The sequence below is a fragment of the Monodon monoceros genome, unplaced genomic scaffold, assembly GCF_005190385.1.
Source record: "Monodon monoceros isolate NGI ecotype Baffin Bay Population unplaced genomic scaffold, NGI_Narwhal_1 Super_Scaffold_15, whole genome shotgun sequence".
In the NCBI taxonomy this organism is placed as follows: domain Eukaryota; kingdom Metazoa; phylum Chordata; class Mammalia; order Artiodactyla; family Monodontidae; genus Monodon; species Monodon monoceros.
In genome coordinates this window covers 38,339,328-38,360,872 of record NW_021703771.1, presented here as the reverse complement: position 1 = coordinate 38,360,872, position 21,545 = coordinate 38,339,328, and the positions used below count along the sequence as shown (strand labels likewise).

The window sequence follows — 21,545 nt, the reverse complement described above, 5'->3', positions numbered from 1 at the left end:
AAATTCTTATTAAGATAACGAACCTCTGCCACCACTTCCTCACAATGCAAATTTGTTGATCTCGTTACATTAAATGTGCATTTTGAGTATGTAAAGAACTGAAGGACAAGCCATAAGGTCACAGGAAGGAGGAGCCACCTTCATGACATCAGTGAAGGTGGGTAACCAGGGAGAGGTTTAAAACTGGAGAAAAAGATTTGATTGAAGGAAATAGAAACCAGAAACAGACAACTTCAGCAAGAATGAAGTCAGGGAAGAAGAAAGACGTTAACTGATTAGGAAAATCCAGAAAGTAAGTGACAGCTCATAAGGTTTCCAAGAAAATGTGAGTCTTTGTGCCAGTGCATGACCAAGGAAATGTTACCACTCATATGTTAAGAACATCTACTCAGGGACTTCCCTGGTGGCGCAGTGGTTAATAAACCGCTTGCCAATGCAGGGGACACGGGTTCGAGCCCTGGTCCGGGAAGATCCCACATGCCGCGGAGCAACTAAGCCCGTGCACCACAACTACTGGGCCTGCACTCTAGAGCCCGCGAGCCACATCTACTGAGCCCAAGCACCACAACTACTGAAGCCCATGCGCCTAGAGCCCGTGCTCCTCAACAAGAGAAGCCACCGCAATGAGAAGCCTGCGCACCGCAACGAAGAGTAGCCCCTGCTCGCCGCAACTAGAGATAGTCTGCGCACAGCAACGAAGACCCAACGCAACCAAAATAAGTAAGTAAATAAATTTATTTTTTAAAACAAGTAAAAACAAACAGCTTATTTTTTTTAAGTTATTAACCTGAGTCAAACAGCACTGAGCAATGAGATTCTGGTTTATCTAATAACCTATCTGGAAATGACTTCCTTCCCTGAGATCAACTGACTTTATACATTAAATAATGTTTGCACCCTAACATGCTAACTAATCCTGCCTTCAACTGCAGTCACCCTATGAGAAATAAAAGTAAAAACTAAGATAACCGCACTCCTCTCCTCTCTCCTATTTTACCTCACCTCATCCTGTTCCTGCTGGTAGTGTACTGAGGGATAGAAATGGAAGTTATCCCTGAGTGAAAGCTGGGAAACTTTTTGTTTGGACCACTTAAAACTTATTTTAACACACTTACCAACATCTCCATAAACATACAGGCCCCTTGGAGGTTTGCTCCTTGAAAAAAGCTGCAAATTAAGAACAAATTATAAATCTCCAACATGGAAATAATCGAGTATCATCATATACATAGTGTTCCTAACCGTGCTATATATACAGGACTGAAATGGGCTACTGTACACAATAAGTACAAAAAACTTGATATAAAAGGCTATGAAGCCCCACTTAGGTTTTAATATAGGAGGCAAGAATCATAATAGCTCAGAGCAAAGCTCTGAAGTCACACAACTTAAGTTTACATCCACTTCACAATTTACTAACCATGTAATCTTCCCCCTCTTTCCCAAATGGGCTCCCCAAACAATGGCAGCCTAGCTCATTCCCAGCAAACAAGAGATCAGAAGACTTTTTCTGAAGAAAGTGAATGGTTTCCAGAAATAAAGGCCCAAAGGCACCTAGTGTGGGTTTCTCCCAAAGAAAGAACTGGGTCCCTATCAGATCACCTTACAGTAAAGCATACTAGTCAACAAACCTCTTAAGATGGAGCCTTCAATCAGTTCATTAGTATCTGAAAAGACTCTAAAACGAATTGACAGCCAAGAATCAACAGAAATTTGAAAAAAAAAAAACAGAAAAACTCCCATTATGAAAGTTGGAGACCACAGCAAATATACAGGGGGCAAAAAACTCCAAGGAAACAGAGACTACACAGACAGCAAAAGGAAACTTCAAAATAAAACTGTAACCAATATAATTAATAGGCTGAGGAAAATAAAAGAAGTTATTAAAACTATAAAGCAGGAACAAAATGCAATTTTTAAAAGGAATATTAAGAACAAAAGAGAGCACTTTGAAATTTAACATATGGTAGCAGAAACAAAATTCCAGAAAAGGGATTAGAAGATAAGCTTGAGGAAATGTTAAAGAAATACAACAAATAAACAATGAAAGATGGAAAATATAAGAAAATTACAGGATTAATTCAGGAGGTCCAATATCTGACCAAAAGGAATTCCAGAAAGAGAAAATAGAGAAAAAAGAGAGGAAGAAATTACCTAAGATTTTTCTCAGATCTGAAGGACGAAATTTCAAGATTGGGAGGACAGATTATATAAGTGTCCAACACAATGAGGGAAATAAGACCCATACCAAGTCATAATCCTGAAATTTCAGACACCAGGGATATAAAGGAAATCCTACAAACGTCCAAGGTGGCAGTGGGGTGGGCGTTCAGGGGGAAACGTGGTGGGGAGTGGGTGGCTGGAGACAGGTCACAAACAACCGATAAAAACTTGAATAAAGTTTGAGGGGCAGTGATTTCCAATCTAATCCATCCAATCTATCCATCAAGTGTGAAAATGGGAAACTGACATTCCATACATACAGGGTCTCAAAAAACCCTCCGCAACAGAAATAGGAACACCTAGGCTCCATGAAACACAGAGGATCCTGGGGAGAATGCCCTGGTAAGATGGAGGGCTGCTCTCTAGAACCACAGTGGCACAAGCAGGACAAGAAAGCAATCAACTCCAGACCAAAACAGGAGGATGGAGGCCTCAAAGGAAGAAACAAAATGGAACTTCTCTTTGCCTGATATTATTATCAACCCAAATTACCTTCCTGAATTTTGCTCCACTTAGAAGAGTAACCTTCAAACTATATGACAGTTCCTAGACACCTGTGCAAAAACCAAGGTGAGCCAGAGCTGAGAGAGTTCAGAAAGGGTAAAAGCAGAAAGAAGCGAAGGTTATGCCACTTAGCACCAACCAGAGCAGTCAATATTTTGACAGAGAACATTTTCAAAAGCTAGACTTCAGGATCCACTACCTAATGCTTTTGTTTTTTAATCTGTGGATTCACTCCAGCATGCCTCAGAAACCTCTCTCACTTTCCTATCCCTCAGCTTTCTCTATAAATCCAGCCTCTGACTCTAGCACACCCCTTCCAAAAGAACCTTCACCATGGTTTAGGCAAAAGGATCTTCTTTGCTTTGACTCTGCCAGGTGGATATGTCTTCCCTGTGTTCCTCTGCACATTAACTCTCGATCTATTCTTAAATCTCAACTGAAAACAGATGCCACTCCTGCCAAAACCTCTTAATTTGTCTTGGTGTAATATCTTATGTGAACCATTCTTGTACATTGGTTATTCTATTTTCAATTTGCCAGAAAAAAAGCATCATGCTCCTCAATAATTTTAGAACAGCTTCAAATTAGAAAACATATACAACCTAATAATCTCTAAGTATATTCTATGTATTAGAAATCTTTTGAAAGCAAATTTTTGCATAAGGTAACTGGAAATGTTATAGCAATTCTTCACATCACATTTTGTAGAAACAGTCTGGGATCTAGTCATGATATAATCAACATATGCTGAACCAATGAAGTTCAAGCCAAAAATTTAACAAAGGTGGGGGAAAAAGATGACATGGGAAGAGCTCAATGCTGCTAAAAAAAAAAAAAAAAATTACTTGGGTCTATCTTCTGTTTTACCCAAACTCAACGTATTTTTGAAAGAGCACTTTGGCAAATATTACAGTACATTATCTATTACGTATATAATTTATATTATATTATATTTTATGGCAATATTTAGAAGATGATAAAGAGATATGGTTATAGAGTATCAAAGGAAAAGATTCTCAAACATCTGAGATCACAAATAACTCGTATGGCATAAATACTGTTTAAGAAGCAGATTTTACTCCAAATAAATTGATAAACACAATGGATAATCCTCTAACAATAAATGTTAGACATCATCTATCTAAACTATGTTATATACACACCAAGTATTTTCACTTGGAGAGGCAGGTTAGTTTTCTCCTCATAAAATTTCAGTCTTCCAAAAATTATTGAAATTATTTCAAAGGATTTAAAACTCTATATTTTAAGGGGAAAATCAGAGGATTGAATGGAGAACAGTAAGACTATTTAGAAGGCTGTAAAATGGGTTCTAAAGAAGTTTTTTAATTCTTTATTCATAGTGGTCAATTCAGGGAGAGTTAGGTTCACACAGTTTTCTTCAAAATAACGACACAGGCACCCACATAATTTACATGCTCCTAATTTACATTTTCTCACAATTTACCCTATTTTTCAGGTCCATTAAATTGCCTTTCCCAATGTTTTAATTTCCTGTAATGTGTTCCTATGTCTCAGAGCACTCCACCCTGGCATAGTTCCTGGGTGCTGGGGTTCTACATGTGCTCCCATCCTCCACAAGCCTCCTTCATCCTGCTCTCCACCCTGGGGGCAACCTTGCTGGCTGGCTGCTAGCTGGGTTCAGCCCCTGGGAGGCACTACTTGCAGGAGATAGGAGGGAGGAGGTGGAGAGAAATCCGGGTCATTCTCTCCCGTTGCTTCCCTGCTTCAGTGCTGTGTCTCTAGCAGAGCTGCATCCCTCCATAATCATTAGGTCCTCATGCCACAGCTACAGCTTTCTGCAGGCTCCTCCTTCACTCCTCCATCCTTTGTTTGCTGCCTTAGGCCTGCCCTGCCCATGACTCTCTAAGTCATCTCTTGACTCAGTCTTTAAAGTGCTGTGAACAGTTTCCTGACAGCGCTCTGATACACGCCCAACCTCTAAAATACACCTACTTAACACTGACTAGACAAAGACTTGAAGATCTGAACATGAATAAGTTTCTCTAGTGACCGGTTGTAAGATCTCTCATGTTACTTATATCTTAGGGAATTTGTGAAGTAGGATGATGACACCTTCTCTAATGTGTTTTTGATAAGGATCCAGTGATACTGTATTACAGATTGTGCAGATGGTAAGCTTAAGGATGATGTTGGAAGACAGTGGAAAGCTATCACCTACCTCCACTAAGCATAAAAGATATAAGGAAAGAGTATTAGAGTTGAACTCAAAAGATCTGGGTACAAATTCTGGTTCGGCTACTTATTAGCTATGTGACTCTGGGTAAGCCACATCAACTCTACAACCAGCCATTTCCTTATCTGTTGGGTGCAGGACACGGCACTGGGGAGTTCCCACTCACTGCCCACCTCTGCACACCTAATCACGAGGCCCACTCACTCATGCTGAAGACTGTAAACTTCATGTACTGATACCTGCTTCTATCCAAACCTATGGACCACTAAGAAGAAACATCACACCCTTTGACACACCCTTCTCAAAGATCTGAACAACATTAATGCATACTTAAGCTATTTTATATCTATACAAACTCTACCAAACAAATCAAGAATACATTCAAGAACATGGAGCACATTTTCAAATACTGTGCATATTCCAAGCCATAAAGGAAACCTCAATAAACTCCAAAGAATCACTGTAGTCCAACCAAAATGGAATAAAATTAGAAATAAATGATGGAAGGATAGCTAAAAATAGAAAAATCTCATACTAAGATATTGACTTTCCCTCACATTCCCTCACATCCACCCAAACTTCTGGGATTGCAATTTCACATAGGAAGTGGAAGGAGGTCCAACCCAATGCCTTCTGTTTTCTCTTTATAAAGATGTAGACATTTGCTGAAAGTGATAGGGGAAGTGTAGTTCAGCTTGAAGGGAGCTAAGAAGGCTCTAGAGAATCGTTACAGAGAAGAGTGAACTAACCAGCGAAATAGATTTGTTGACAAAATGGAGGGACACGCCTCAGGGCTTTCAGACTGTTCTCAACAATCTTCTATACCTGTGCAGTAGCCATGTCCTTTAGGTGAGAATGATCCCACTCCCAGCTCTATCCTCCACAACTGGATGAGGGGTTCAAGGGTGAGCTTATGACTAAGTTCAGTCAAGCAGAGTTCTGTTGTTCAACTCTAGGTGAAAGAGAAGCTCCAGTCTTCTGGGCAGTATGCTGTGTAGATGTGATGCTAGTTTGCTACTTTGAGATAAGCCAAGCTGAACACAAAGCCAAAATAATCAAGAGGGCAAGATCAAGAAGATCTCCAAGTAAGTAATAGAGTCAGGGGCCTAATACACTGCACCTGAAGCATACTTATCCCTGGACTTCTACATGAGCCAATGATTACTTGTATTATTTAAGCTAGTTTAGTTGGGTTTTCTGTTATTCGCAACTGAAAGCATTCTAACTGATGTCATAATATATTTTACTAGGCCATTTTAATGGTTTGATATAAATATTTATAAAAGTATCTGAAAGTATCTATTCTCAAGAGAGAGCTATAGTAATCAAAACAGTATGGTACTGGTATTAAAACAGACATACAGATCAATGGAACAGAACAGCGAGCCCAGAAATAAATCCACACATATATGATTAATTAATTTATATCAAAGGAGCCAAGGGTATACAAACAAGCCAAGATTTAAGGATGGTTTCTTCAATAAACGGTGTTGGGAAAACTGGACAGCCACATGAAAAAAAAATGAAACTGGACCACTACTTATATCATACACAAAAACCAACTCAAAATGGATTATAGACTTGAACATAAGACCTGAAACCATAAAACTCCTAAAAGAAAACACAGGTGGTGAGCTGCTTGACACTGGTCTTAGCAATGACTTTTTGGATTTGATATCAAAAGCAAAGGCAACAAAAGCAAAAATAAACAAATGGGACTTTATCAAACTAAAAAGCAAAAGAAACAATCAACAAAATGAAAAGGCAACCTACCAAATGAGAAAAAATATTTTCAAATCATATGTGATATTTTAGTATCTAAAATACACAAAGAACTCATACAACTCAACAGGAAGAAAACGATCCAATTAAAAGATGGTCAGAAAATCTGAACAGACATTCTTTCCAAAGAAGTCATACACATGGCTAAAAGGCATGTGAAAAGATGCTCAACAATCACCAATCATCAGGAAATGAAATCAAAACCACAGTGAGATATCATCTCACATCTGTTAGAATGGCTATTACCAAAAAAACAAGAAATAAGTGTTGGTGAGGATGTGGAGAAAGGGAACCCTCATGCACTGTTGGTAGGAATGTAAATTGGTGCAGCCACTATGGAAAACAGTATGGAGGTTCCCCAAAAAGTTAAAAATAGAGCTACCATATGATCTAGCAATTCCACTTCTGGAAATTTATCCAAATGAAAACAGTAGCTCAAAAAGATATCTGCAACTCCTTTTTCATTGCAGCATCATTTACAATAGCCAAAACATGGAAACAACTTAAGTGTTATACACACACACAATGTAAATTATTCAACCATTAAAAAAGAAAGAAATCCACATTTGTGACAAATTGATGGACACTGAGGACATTATGCTATGAGAAATAAATCAGACAGAGAAAGACAGCGTATGAACTCACTTATATGTGGAATCTAAAAAAAAAAAAAACTAAACTCATAGGTATCTAGTCAAGAGAGTATGTCAAGTTTAGGAGACTTACTATAATAAGTATTACAATACTATATACTAAATCAAAAGGGAGGATAATAAGAAAAGCAGCTATCAGAAAAATGTCATTAAAATTTTTTTAAATGATATGAATAAATTGCCAATTGTCCAATAAGGAAATGTGCTGATGTCACAAGTGTTTGGGGTCCTAGCTGTTATGCATTTAGTGATGCACTCCAAACCACTAAATTTAGTAAAAATTTTATGATTTGAATTTTATATACATAAAAGCCCACTTCCACATAGAGAATCTTTTGAACGTGAGGACTATACTTTTTAAAGTAAATATCTAATAATTATTCTATCAAAATTTCATTAGACAAAGTCAAATGTAAAGCATGATTACTGGATTCAAACACACACAGTTAAAACAACATTTGGGGGACAACTGAAGAAATCTAAATATGGGCTTCATATTTAGGATTGCCAGATAAAATACAGGATGCCAGGTAAATTTGAATTTCACACTGATATCAAATAATTTTTTAGTACATGTATGTCCTAAATATTGCATGGTACATATATACACTAAAAAACTATTCATTATTTACCTGAAATTCAGGTTTATCTGGACATGCTGTAATTTTGTTTGCTAAATCGGGTGGCCCTATTTTAGATATCATTACATCAATGTTAAGTTTCTTGGGTGTGATAATGGTAATATAGTTATTCAGGAAAAGGTCCTTGTTAGGAAATACATAATGATGTTTTTAGAGGTCAAGTGTTATGATATTACAACTTACTTTCAGATGATTAAAGAAAAAATATTGAGAGAGAGAGAGAAAAAGAAAACAAATGTGGCAAAATGTTAACCATTAGTGCTTTTAAGTGTACTGTTGAAATTTTTCAAAATAAAAAGTTGCGAAAAACAAAACAAAATCTGGTAAGGTGATTAATTACTGTATTACTTTTACTTTTGAACTAAGTCTAAAATTATTCTAAAATATCTACATATTTACATTTTAGACAATTGCTTTCAAAACTATTCCTTTAACTTCTGCAAAGTAAACATTTGCCATCCATCATTCCAAATATTTTGATTTAATCATTCTAACTTTATCCTTTGTTCCTTATGATATTAAAATTCTAGCATTAAAAATAATCCCAGGTGGGCTCCCCTGGTGGTGCAATGGTTGAGAGTCCGCCTGCCGATGCAGGGGACACGGGTTCGTGCCCCGGTCTGGGAAGATCCCACATGCCGTGGAGCGGCTGGGCCCGTGAGCCATGGCCGCTGAGCGGGCGCGTCCGGAGCCTGTGCTCCACAACGGGAGAGGCCACAACAGTGAGAGGCCCGCGTACCGCAAAAAAAAAAAAAATCCAAGGTGATTCTCATCAAAGTTATAAATTAAAACAGCATGTCCTCCACCTTTCTGGGTTACTGTCTACCTGCTAGTCAAGTATAATTTCCATTAGGACAATTAGATAATAAGGGTGATGCTTTAAAATAGTTGGTTTCATTTGTTTAAAATGTAGGAATACTCCTTTTCCTGTTTCTCCCTACTCCCCTCACCATTTCATTACTAACTCCTAAAATGATAGACAGTGATTCCAGCTGGAATACAGAGCATAATTACATCTTTTAAAAACAAGCATTATATCATTCTCAACATAGACCACTGTTCAATAAAAGTAGATCACTTCAGGTTTCTAAGACGATCATTAAAGCTAAAGAACTGAACTATATGTTAGCACCCACAAATGCTCTTTAAATGAAAATCTTTTTTTAAATGCCATCAGCTGATTTGCAAAAGAACCCTTGTAACCTAAAGTACACCAATTTGTTCAGTTTACTAGTATAATTAAGCCTTTTAAGTACCTAAATAATAAACAAGTGTGGGGGGCAGAGTTTAAACCTCTACAACTAGCATAAGAAATGGCTCAATTTCTGATTATAACAGAATTTGAAGATGCAAATGACTTTTTAATGTTGCATGCATTCAAGCAACAAGCATTTCTAAGTGCCTATGTGTGTCAGTGGGAGACAAATGACAGGAGGCAATTTCTCCAGCAAATCCTTCCAGTTCACTCACTCCTGATATTCGAATTCTGGACTAGCTTAGGTGAAGATAAGCTAGGTGTGACCTACTCCAGTCCACCACTTGTTCAGAGGGATGTCCAGGACTTAAGCATAATTCTCAAACCTACCTGGAGTTTATCAAAAGAAGGATGTGGAAAATATTCCTCAGTCTGAACCTAGTTGAGGTTCTGAATTTGAGGCATTAAAGTGGCCTGCCAGGCTTCTCCTGGATTTTCAAAGAACTGACACTATGGAGGAAATGAGAACACAAACATGTCCACAGAGAAGCAAGTGAATATAAAAACCCACAGAGGGCTTCCCTGGTGGCGCAATGGTTAAGAATCCGCCTGCCAATGCAGGAGACACGGGTTTGAGCCCTGGTCTGGGAAGATCCCACATGCCGTGGAGCAACTAAGCCCATGCACCACAACTACTGAGCCTGTGCTCTAGAGCCCGCAAGCCACAACTACTGAGCCCATGTGCCAGAACTACTGAAGCCTATGTGCCTAGAGCCCATGCTCTGGAACAAGAGAAGCCACAACAATGAGAAGCCCACGCACCACAACGAAGAGTAGCCCCTGCTCACCGCAACTAAAGAAAGCCCGTGTACAGCAATGAGGACCCAACGCAACCAATAAATAAATAAATAAATTTTTTTAAAAAAACAAAAAAACTGACAGAGACACCTATGCTCTCACACAGACATATGGATAGGCTCACAGCCACCAGGACAACTGCCTTCAGAGTCAGCAGAGAATTATTTTGTGAATCTGCAGTGATTGCTTTGTTATTCATTCAAATCTTCATGTTTTTTTCATTTATTCCAGAAACATGGATTGAGCATTGATCACCTACTTTGTATCAGGCAGTGAGCTAAGTTCTGCAGACCTACAAGATCCAGAAAACAATGACATGGTATTTACTAAAGGAGCATGTGGTCACCAGGTGGGCCATGTGAGACGGGCTACAGTAAAAGGATGGGGGGACAGGCAGACTTAACAAAGACCCAAAGGCAAGAGAAGGCCCCAGTCTTGTCTAACAATCTTCAAGTAGCTTGTCACAGCTGCTGCTTTTATTGCCAGCAGAGAACAAAGACAGATGAGGCTGGCAAGAGACAGGGACATACACCTTAATTAACCTTAATTACACCTGTATCCTTGGCTCCATGGATACATAGTACATAGTGAGGACCAACTCTTCTTGTTGTTGTTGAACTGAATTTATATATGATAATTCCAGGCATTCTGATAAACAAAGAGATACATTTTCTAGCTAAGCATGATAAATTTTTCTGTAAAATGAAAAATCATTTGCTTTTCCCAGCTACACAATAGAACTTCTTTCCCCAGTGCTCACCTTGAAGATGTATTAATCTCCTAAAGGACAAGAAGACACTTGGCTAATTATTTCCCCAGTATGTAAAATGGACACATTACCTGGAAAAGACAAACTCTGCTGAACATGGGGTAAGATTAAGTCCAATGTACATAGAACTCAGAAACATCTGGCATTCACGAAAAAGATTTAAGGCCAAGAAAACTCAGCTCATGAGATTCCAGAAAGAGGAAAGAAGTTTCATCGCTAAAAACCTCTTACTAAGATATTCCCTATGTCTTGCTGAGTACTTTTTGAGCTAATAATACCCCTTCCTCACTCAGTCTATTTGTAAAAAGCAAATGCTGAACTAGTAGAGTCTAGAATTATATTATCAGGAAAAGTTATAATTTCCTCAAAATTATTTTCTTAAATCAACTAACCTGTTGAAATATCTCACAGTTACACTTAAAAATACTTTTATTATGGAATATTATAAACACCCTAAATTGGAGAAAATATTGAATACCTGGTTACCTGACACTCAGCTTTATCAAATCTTTATATTTTGAAATATTTATTCCAAAATTTAATAACACATTAGATAGAGTTGAAGCCCCCCCTTTGTGCCCTTCTTGCTCAGAGTTAACAATCCTGATTTTGAAGTTTATCATCTCAACATTCCATTTTAAAAAATACGTTCTGATTTACTTATCTATTTTTGTGGCATCTGCTAGTTATCACCCCAAAACAGACTCTTCTTTGTCCATTTTTCTACTAAGTTGTTTGATTTTTTTTTCTATTTTTGGTAGGAGTTCTTTATATATTCTAGATATATATAGTCAATTATTATAGTCAATCTATTAGTCAATTACTTTTGATGCAAATATTTTCTCCCAGTCTGTGGTCTGCCTTTTCACCTTTCTATGGTGCTTACTGTTGACTAGAAGTTTTAAATTTTAGTAGAGTCAAGTGTATCCAACTTTACCTTTATAATTTAAACTTTCATATCTTGTATAAGAGAGTCTTCCTTTCCCCAGGTTCACAAAGATAACCCTCTATATTTTCTTCAAGAAGTTTTAAAATTTCACTTTAAACTTAGAACACTGACTCTATGGAATTTATGTTTATGTTCAGAGAGGTAGGTGCCTAATTTTATTTTCCTTTTCACAAAGATCATCAATTGTCTCATCCCTGCTTACTGACTAGACCATCTTCTTCCCACTGATTTTCAGTGTCAACTCAATGGTATATCAAGTCTCCATGTATCTCCTAGACTTCCTATTTTGTTCCATTTGTCTGTTTGTCTATATAATAAATCAGTGAATAGTTCTGTTGACTAGAGGCAGGTATACATAAAGGGAAGTAATGAAAAATCAGATTGGAAAGCTAGACTAAGTACAGTTCCAAGAGAACCTTGAATACTATTAATGGTCTCCCACCAGCCCTCAGATCTAGTCAGGAAGCAGTCATCCATCTATAGCAGTGGTTGGCAAATTATGGCCTATAGGCTAAATCCAGTCTGACATCTGTTTTTCTAAATAAATATTTATCAGAATACATTTATTTTTGAATTATCCATGGCTACTCTGACTACAATGGCAGAACTGAATAGCTATGACAGAGATCATATGGCCCCCTAACCCTAAAAGATTTCCTACATGGTCCTTTACAGAAAATATTTGCCAACCCCTGATCTAGAGACCTGACCAGAATCTCAGCATAGATTCCATGGCTCTAATGCCTCCTTATGGCCTACATAATTCTGCTGCCATAACCAAAGTAGTCATTTTTGGCGGACAATGACAGATAAAATTCCTATCTCAGACATTATAAAATAGGGCTATACCCCTTTTCTTTAAATTTATTTTAAGGAATTTATAAAAGACATTCTCATCTGGCAAGGGGGTGGGGGGGAGAACTGGATGAAGGTGGTTAAAAAGTACAAACTTCTAGTTATAAGATAAATAACAGGGATGTAATGTACAACATGATTAATATAATTAACACTCATGTATGTTATATGTGGAAGTTGTTAGGAGAGTGAATCCTAAGAGTTCTCATCATAAGAAAAAAAGTATTTTTTTCTTTCTCTTTTATTTTGTATCTACAGGAGATGATGGATATTCACCGGACTTATGTGGTAATCATTTCATTATGCATGTAAGTCAGATCAGTATGCTCTATACCTTAATTATACAGTGCTATATATCAAATATATCTCAATAAAACTGGAAGAAAAAACTCAAAAAAAAAAAGACATTCTCATCTACGTTGACGGCATAATTTTACCTTCAGAACCATGACAAAACTTAAAATGTAATTGGATACATTTGTTAATTATTCTGGAGACTGAAGCAGGCCCATTACACTCTCTCAAATTTCAGACTTTAAATGAGTCTTTGGCATGTGTTAGTTCTCAAAAAACAATGCAGCTTGACTCACTTCCTTACAAATAATGCCGTCATTGGGTTAGGACATAATCTTTTGTTTCGGCTTTCATAAAAATTTGATACAAGAAAATATTCATTTAAAAATATTTCTGGTCTTTAATAAAGCTGTAGCTATAGATGTCTATTTCATACTCAGTGTTGCTTATGATGTTCTGAAGGATAAATTACCAGGAAACAGGGAGGCTTTACCTAAATCACACTGCTCAACCTACTTCACCTATAGGAAATGCCAATTCTAAGAAGAGGAACGGAGAGTATAAGTTCTCACTTCCTTAGCTGGGGGAGAGAAGGGAGGAACTGAGGAAAAACCAGCAACTGCCTAGTCTTGGATAAATAACTGAAGGGACCCAGACAATAGGCCTCCTGCATCTCCTGAGAGAAAATTCCACAGCCCAGCATTCCAGGTATCCTATTCATGGCCTCCAGATGCTAGAAGCCAGATCACAGAAAGCACCAAGACCTTAGATGAGCCGGATTCAAGGCAGCACAGGTCGTCTCTACCTGCTATATGCATTGTTCCTGGCAGAGTGAGGAGAGGTATCCAAATAAAAGACCATAGGCTGTAAAAGGAAGTTTGAAATAATTTCTCATGAGGGAAAAGCAAAATTATTTTGTGAAGAGCAGGAGAAAAGGAAAAGGAATTTTGTTCCCCACTCCTCTTCCCAATTCCTAGGTCTCTCTGGCTATGGTTTCTCCTCCCCAGAGATGAAAAAACCTGGCTGCCTGTATACACCTGATTAATGGAAACAGAGATTTTCAGAGTAGCTCCACACTCTTTAATTCTCTCCCTCCATGACTCTAGAAATGCTTGATTTGGCTGTGTAAAAGTAATTCTAGTTATAGTGATTTACATGAACTACTTACCATTTATGCCTAATTACCTCACAGCACAATAACAATTATGCATACATTAAATGTGTCAGATTAACCTGGCTATAAGTTTTATTTGATAACAAAAGTAAAGTATTCATAAATGCTTATTCTTTATAGTTTGTTGCTCATATAGCATAGTCATCTGCTCATAACTTTTTCAAATTTTTACTAAAGAAAACATTTTTATGTAGGTAGGTGAAAGCAGCCTAATAGTCTGCCACCAATTTTTTCTCACTGACTAATAATTCTGGCATTTTGTGAAGAAGGTGCATTTTATTCTAACATTATGGCTTACCCTTACAGAAAGTTTCTTAGGAGTACAATTTTTTTTAACAAGTCCACCAAAATGAATATTTAAACATCTGCATCAAAATCAAATGCCCATATATGCTAACCGAAATAAGTCAGACAAGACAATACTGTATGTTCTCACTTACACGCAGAATTTTTAAAAAGCGTAATTCATAGGATGGTGGTTACCAAGGGCTGTGGGGTAGGGGAAATGGTAAAATACTGGTCAAAGGGTACAAACTCTCAGCTATAATATGAGTAAGTTCTGGGAATCATGGTGACTATAATTAACAATACAGTATTATATACTTGAAAGTCGTTAAAAAAGTAGATCTTAGGGGCTTCCCTGGTGGCGCAGTGGTTGAGAGTCCGCCTGCCGATGCAGGGGACATGGGTTCGTGCCCCGGTCCAGGAGGATCCCACATGCCGCAGAGCGGCTAGGGCTGTGAGCCACGGCCACTGAGCCTGCGCATCCGGAGCCTGTGCTCCGCAACGCGAGAGGCCACAGCAGTGAGAGGCCCGCGAAAGAGTAGATCTTAAATGTTTTTACTACAAAGAGAAACAGTAATTATGTGAAGGGATATAGGTGTTAACTAACTTTATTATGGTAATCATTTTGCAATGTATATAGGTATCAAATCATCACATTGCACACCTTAAACTATGTCAATAATATCTCAATAAAGCTGGGGGAAAAATCAAATGTCCATGAAACTATAAACCCTATTTACCAAAATCAAGAACTCTACATACTAACAAAGTTCCACTGCTGGAAAACCTAACAGTCCAAAGTTTCCTTCTCTGATAATCAGCATATCAGTCTTTATTTGTAGAAGAAGTAGGTCTGTGGCACCTTTAGAATCTTCAAAACTAAAGCTTTTATATATGTTTTATTGAAATTACATTTGATATTTGGATCTTTTTCAATGTTTGAAAAACATTGAAAAACAATGATTTGGTGGGCTAAAGAAACTATAGGACAAATACTATCATAAAGAGATGTCGATCCATTTACTAAACATTCATTCACATATGCATTGGGATTTAACAAATATAAGCTTTCATTAGACACATTTGAAACTACCTGACTTGTCAAATTTCCTCCTTACATAAGAATTACCCAATAAAACCAGGGCCTCTAGATAGAAAGTACTGCATTTACTTACTGCTAAATAGCTATCTATTTACTAGGCAAATCCAGCATAGCCAATTTATAAATCAAAGGTGGAAGTATGGGAAAATACCCTTAAGAAGAGCCAAATAATAATTTTAAAGAAAAAAAATAGGTTGTTGAATTGGCAACCAGATAAGTTAATTTAAGGAATATTTTATTAAGGAATGGAAGTTCACCACCCCCTGTAAGATGAGCCCTAGGGATGATACAGAGTGGGGAGGAGGAAAAGGACTGTATTTCCAAAAGGGAGAGGGCTAGAAAGGGAATAAGATACAACAGTCATGAGAGAAATTCAACTTTCAGATAACAAAAAAAAAATCTGGTAAGTAAAACATCTTGTTTCCTGGCTGTGATACATAACAAAGTTGTTATTTTATTTGGAAGACCTCCTGTATTGCAAACTATAATTAGGTATGCAGTACCTAAGCAATCTGTATTTTCCAAACTTTTTGCTTCTTGACTCACCCATCAACTTTTGGAAACACAGGAAAAAGAGAAAAGGTTGGCCATCAAAAGGGATAATTCATCATTATTTCCCATAACCATTGTTCTGGATTAGCTAACACACTCTGGCTCCCACACTCACAGTCCACTTCTGAGGAAAACCGCCCTGCTCACGGGAGCCCTGGATGGCACCTTATACAGAGATCCAATCTTTGTGCTAACTAGCAGCCTCTGGAAAACTGGTGTGAAAGCTCTGCCCAAACAGGGATGAAGTGTTGGGGTGGACTGTCAGATTTTTACTCAGGAATTTAAACCATGGATACAGGAAAAGAACCGAGAAGCTGGTAGAATGAACAGAAGTGGGTAAGGGCATGGGGAAAAGGAACAAAGAGTAAGCAGATTATGTGAATGGCAGGGTTCTGGAGAATCAATGGGTACCTCCTACTACAAGTCATCAAAGCTTTCAGAGCCGCTGACACTGCTGAAAGCTGGCACAGGCTCTGTGAGGCCTGGCTGAGCGATGGAGATGCCCTTCATTGCTATTTTCTTATGTAATCTTATTCTACATCTCCATTTCTCTCTCAGACCTAAATAATTCTCTATTCCTTTTAACCAAAAGATGTTAACACAATGGCAGCCTTTTCCTTATATAAAAAGAAAACTATTTCATTACACTCTGAAATGCTTTTTAAAACGTAAAATTACTTTCAGTAGAGTTTTTAAATAAAGTACTACTAACACATTGTTATACAATACCTTTCTTATAAAGATTTTATAATAAAAGAATATTTGTGTAGCGGGGTGGGGGAGGAGGTTTGGTCAGTCAGTTAAAGGAAAAGTAGTTTCTTAGGTTGAACAATATTCTAACTCTTATAACTATTAATACCCCTCATGATTTGAGGATGACACCACTGATGACAATGGCTTCTACAGCAGGATAAGGAATGGGAGTTTTCCCGGTGTCTCAGAATTTCAGCAAAAACTCAAAGCTGAGGACAAGGGGAGACAGGTCCCCCTACACACTAAAGAGAGGCACTAATTGTATCCATGCAGGAATTACTTAAAAAGAGAAAAAAAAAAAGTCAAAAAACAGCCCTAAAACCAAAGTAATCAAGGCAGAAAGCTGTTAGCTGGGTAAAGAATTCTGTGGCATTTCCCCCAGATGAACCTCATGCCAAGTGCAGGGGGTCCCCAAGAGAAACATCCAAGGAGATTAGCATTAAGGAAAAAATGGGGTGGATACTCATTTAGGTGAGAAAATCTACAGACAGCTACCAAAGCAGGGTGTGAAAGAACTCATGGAAGAACTTGACACATGTCCCCAGGAGTATAGGGGTGCACAGGACAAAGACAGACACTGGTGCTTGCTTCTTATATCTGCAGAAGTCCAAGGGCAGGAGACTGACTGAAGCTGCCCATGCAGAAGGGGTTGGAGAAATGAGATGTTATACTTCCCGTGGCCTAAGTAGATGCCATAAAGGTGACCTGGTTAGCGCTGTCCCGAAAGGACCCCTCTAAGAAGGCTAAGTGCAAGGGCAAGGCCGTCTCAGCCCCATGTAGTGGTATGAGGTGTTCCGTTAGAGTCGTAAGAGGTCAGTCACAGAGGGGAGCAGCAGGGAGGTCCTCATGGGAGTCCTGAAGAATCCACCCAGTGCCCCTCACAGAAAGCTAGCATGTCAGCATCTACCACACAAAAGGCCCTTAAATGGTCACTTCAGACTCTGCTGTTTCACTCTAATCTTCTATCCCCCTCATTCTGAGCCTAGAGAAGCCAAGCGAGCAGAGAGAGGAGAAGAGAGAGAGAAGAACAAGTCACCCCCTCTTCTCTGCTGCTGATCCTGGGCCAGGCCTAACCTAGAGGGAGGGAGAAGCTTTGAAATGCACACAAGTTTTCACTTTGACTGGTATTTAGGGTTTTTTTTAAATACCTCAATATGAAGCTATCTGAATCCCGCTGAAGGTGAAAGAAAGCTATGGAACATCAAGAGGTCAGAAATGGGGATCCAACAGAGCTTGTTTAAAGGAACTGGTAGGAAATTTTCAAGCTCTTTCATCATTGTACCCAACTGCATTTAATCCATTTTTTAAATGCTTACATTTTTAACTGTTCAATCTTTAATGTCACACAAACCTTACCTTAGAAAAAAGGCCTTCTGCCTCTATACTGTATCCTTTGAGGTCCTCATGTAATTCCTGCAAACACTGTATGACTCTTCTTTGATGTTCATCGTCCTTTAGCTCACGAGCTTTGATCAGAAAGTCATAGTGGTCCAGTGGTCCATGGCAAACAGCTAAAGCTTTTGAATAAACCTCTGTAGCAGCAGTTGGAGACATACTCTTGGCTGTCTGAACTGTATAGGCTATAAACAAAAATATATATAAAATTTTAGACTTTCTGAAATGAAGATATTTCATAGTGCTCTACATTATTTCTTAATGGCCACATTAAAACTTTTAACCAGTTATAATTATATTTGAGCAGTTGTTGTAAATATCACTTTGATGAAAATAATAATATAAAACACATTTTGTAACATAAATATATTTATAAATGTCTCAGTTTAATAAACCCCAAACTCATAAGCTATCACTACAACCCCTCTTCCAGGAAGAATGGAATGTCTGCTTTGCCTCCACTCCAATGAATGAGCCACCTGGGTTCGTCACATCCTTCTTCACAGCAGGGGTGGTACCTTTCTTTGCATCAGGCCTAAATCTGGTTCTTCAGTACGAAGACAGAGACTTAGACACTAGTCACAAAGGGTTTTCTACTGCCTCTTTATTCGCTGTCTAAAACAACACAGCATTCAGATGTTACCACATTGAATTCAGCACACTGCTTGTGAGACTCCTTCCCTTTTCCATCACCTTTAGGTTGAACACAAAGAGTTGAGACACAACAGAGTGTCTGTTTCAAAGCAGGGAGGTGTGTTAATCCTTTTTTTAGCTTCTTGGGGAAGAAAATTGATTGTCTGTGGTAAGGTCCAGTTATAACTCCATTCCTTATCTGGGGCAGGTTCAGTGAGCAGCAAACTGGCACATTTTTAGACAAAGATTTTACAAGGGTATTTTGCCATTGTTTCTCTTGTTCCATTGAATACCATGTTTCCTTTATTTCAATAATATGAAAACTACTTAATTTAGGAAAAGAATTAACAGTCACAACATTATTTCCATCATTTTCTAAAAAAGGAAAAAAAAAAATCCTTAAATATACCATGACTGTTGGGGATAGGGCAGAGCTATCCTCTAATAACTGCTCTCCCTTTTTCTGAACAAAGGTTTTAGCTGGGTGCAAGACTGCCGAGTGAAATATTCCATATCCTGGCCTCTCTGGCAGCCAGGATGGTCATGTGAACAATGGGATGTAAGCTGAAATGTGTGCAGCTCCGCTCTGGAGCACTTAAAGGGAAAGGGCGAATCCCACTCCTCCCCTTCCCTTCCCTCCCTCTGACTGGAAAGAAAGTGCCATGACTGCAGCTGGAAGAGCCAACCTGGCAAGGAGAGGCGCACAGAATGCTGAGCAAAGCAGAGCAAAGTTCCCTAACAATGCTGAGCTGCCAAACCAGCTCTGGACCACCTGCCGGGATTTTTATGTAAAATAAATGTCTATCTTGCTTTTCAAGCAGTGTATTTTAGGGTCTCTTTGTTACGGAGGCCTAAATTGTACCCTAACTAATACAGGGGGCTTACAGCCTGCAAAAGAGAACTGGACTAAGGGTCTCTTGGAACCCTAGGCCTCATAGGACCAAGAACAAGGCTTGGGTTCATGTTGAAGCTGGAGGCATAGGTTGAGAGTTCCATAAGGTTTCCAGCAATTTGAGATGTCTACCAGAGTGGTATAAGAAACATATTTGCCCTTGGTCCACAGTCCCTAGTACGGAGCTCATAAAACCCTTGGAATTTCCTAAGTGATAGAGTGTTTTCTGTTTATCATAATGAGCCTCTTTCCATCCCACATATGCTAATGAACGCAGGGTAGGGCCCCAAGATAACCTCAGGACATGGCTGGTCCCCAGAAAGACCAAGTGTTTAGAAAGTTGGAACTTGCAGCCCCACCCACCAACTTGGGAGGGCGGGGGAGGCTGGAGATTAAATTCTATAACCACTTTTTTTTTTGTATTTGAATACTCAAAGCAGCAGCTTTATTTATAATATTTAACAGCTGAAATGAACCCAAATGTCCATCAATTGATGAATGAGTTAGCGATGGTATATCCACACAATGGAATATTACTCAGAAGTAAAAAGGATTAAAACTACTGATAAATATAACAATGTAGATGAATCTTAGAAGTATTACGCTAATTGAAAAAAGCCAGAAGCAAAATTTAATTTTATATGACTACAGTATACAAATTTCTAGAAAAAGCAAAACTTTTCTAGTGGAAGAAAGCAAATCAGTGGTTTCTAGAACCCAGGAATAGGGTTATGGGATTGGTAGCAAAGGGGTAGGAGCAAATTTTAGGGGTGATGGAGATATTCTATATTATGATTATGATGGTGGTTACATGACTGTATACATTTGTCATAACTCATTGACTTGTTCACCTAAAATCATGAATGTTATTTGTATATAAATTGTACTTCAATAAAGGTTTCACAGGAAAAAGGGAAACTTTGGGTTATAGATGCTGTTTTACAAGTTAGCTTTTAAAAATTATAGGGCTTCCCTGGCGGCACAGTGGTTAAGAATCTGCCTGCCAATGAAGGGGACACGGGTTCGAGCCCTGGTCCGGGAAGATCCCACACACTGCAGAGCAACAAAGCCCATGCGCCACAACTACTGAGCCTGTGCTCTAGAACCCATGAGCCGTGACTATTGAGCATGCATGCCACAACTAGTGAAGCCCTCACGCCTAGAGCTCATGTTCTGCAACAAGAGAAGCCACCGCAGTGAGCCCACGCACCGCAACAAAGAGTAGCCCCCACTCACCACAACTAGAGAAAGCCTGCGTGCAGCAACCAAGAGCCAACGCAGCCAAAAATTATTTAAGTAATTTTAAAAAATTATATGTTTACGTGCTTCTATAAACACTCTTGAACAATAAGATATGGAGGGCTACCAGGATGGTAAAAACATCAAGGTGCCAGGAAGGTGACATACCCAGAGAGGGCACGGAAGCTCCACACCCCTGCTCCTATCCCTTGCCCTGCGCATCTCTTCCATTTGTCTGTTCCTGAGTTCTATGTACCCTTTATAATAAACTGATAAACATAAGTAAAGTGTTTTTTCTGATTTCTATGACCATTACTAGTAAATTATCAAATTTAGCTAAGTATCAACCCACTAAATTTGTAGTCAGACGTGCGGAAGTGTGGGTAGCTTGGGCAGCCCATTTGCAGCTGGCCTCTGAAGTGGGGCCACTTTTGTGGGATTGGCCCTTTAACTTGGGGGATCCGATGCTACCTCCAGGTAGATAGTGCCAGAACTGAATTGACGGATAACCATTAGTGTTGGAGGATTTGAGAACCTCACAACCAGGGAAAATGCTCTTTTCCACTCCCTGGAATCAACCAA

The 21,545-nt window shown here is 38.6% G+C and overlaps 1 protein-coding gene across 7 annotated transcripts in view; it reads right to left on the bottom strand.

The window, feature by feature from the left end:
* AFG1L (AFG1 like ATPase) overlaps positions 1-21,545 on the bottom strand; it is a 190,787-nt gene that overhangs the window by 142,159 nt on the left and 27,083 nt on the right. For all 7 annotated transcript variants that reach the window (XM_029223731.1, XM_029223730.1, XM_029223734.1 and 4 more), the window contains exons 2-3: positions 18,161-18,384; positions 1,116-1,167 (exon numbers count right to left, since the gene is read on the bottom strand). In XM_029223731.1, the coding sequence (XP_029079564.1) occupies positions 1,116-1,167; positions 18,161-18,384 (276 nt within the window). The remainder of the gene's footprint in view (positions 1-1,115; positions 1,168-18,160; positions 18,385-21,545) is intronic.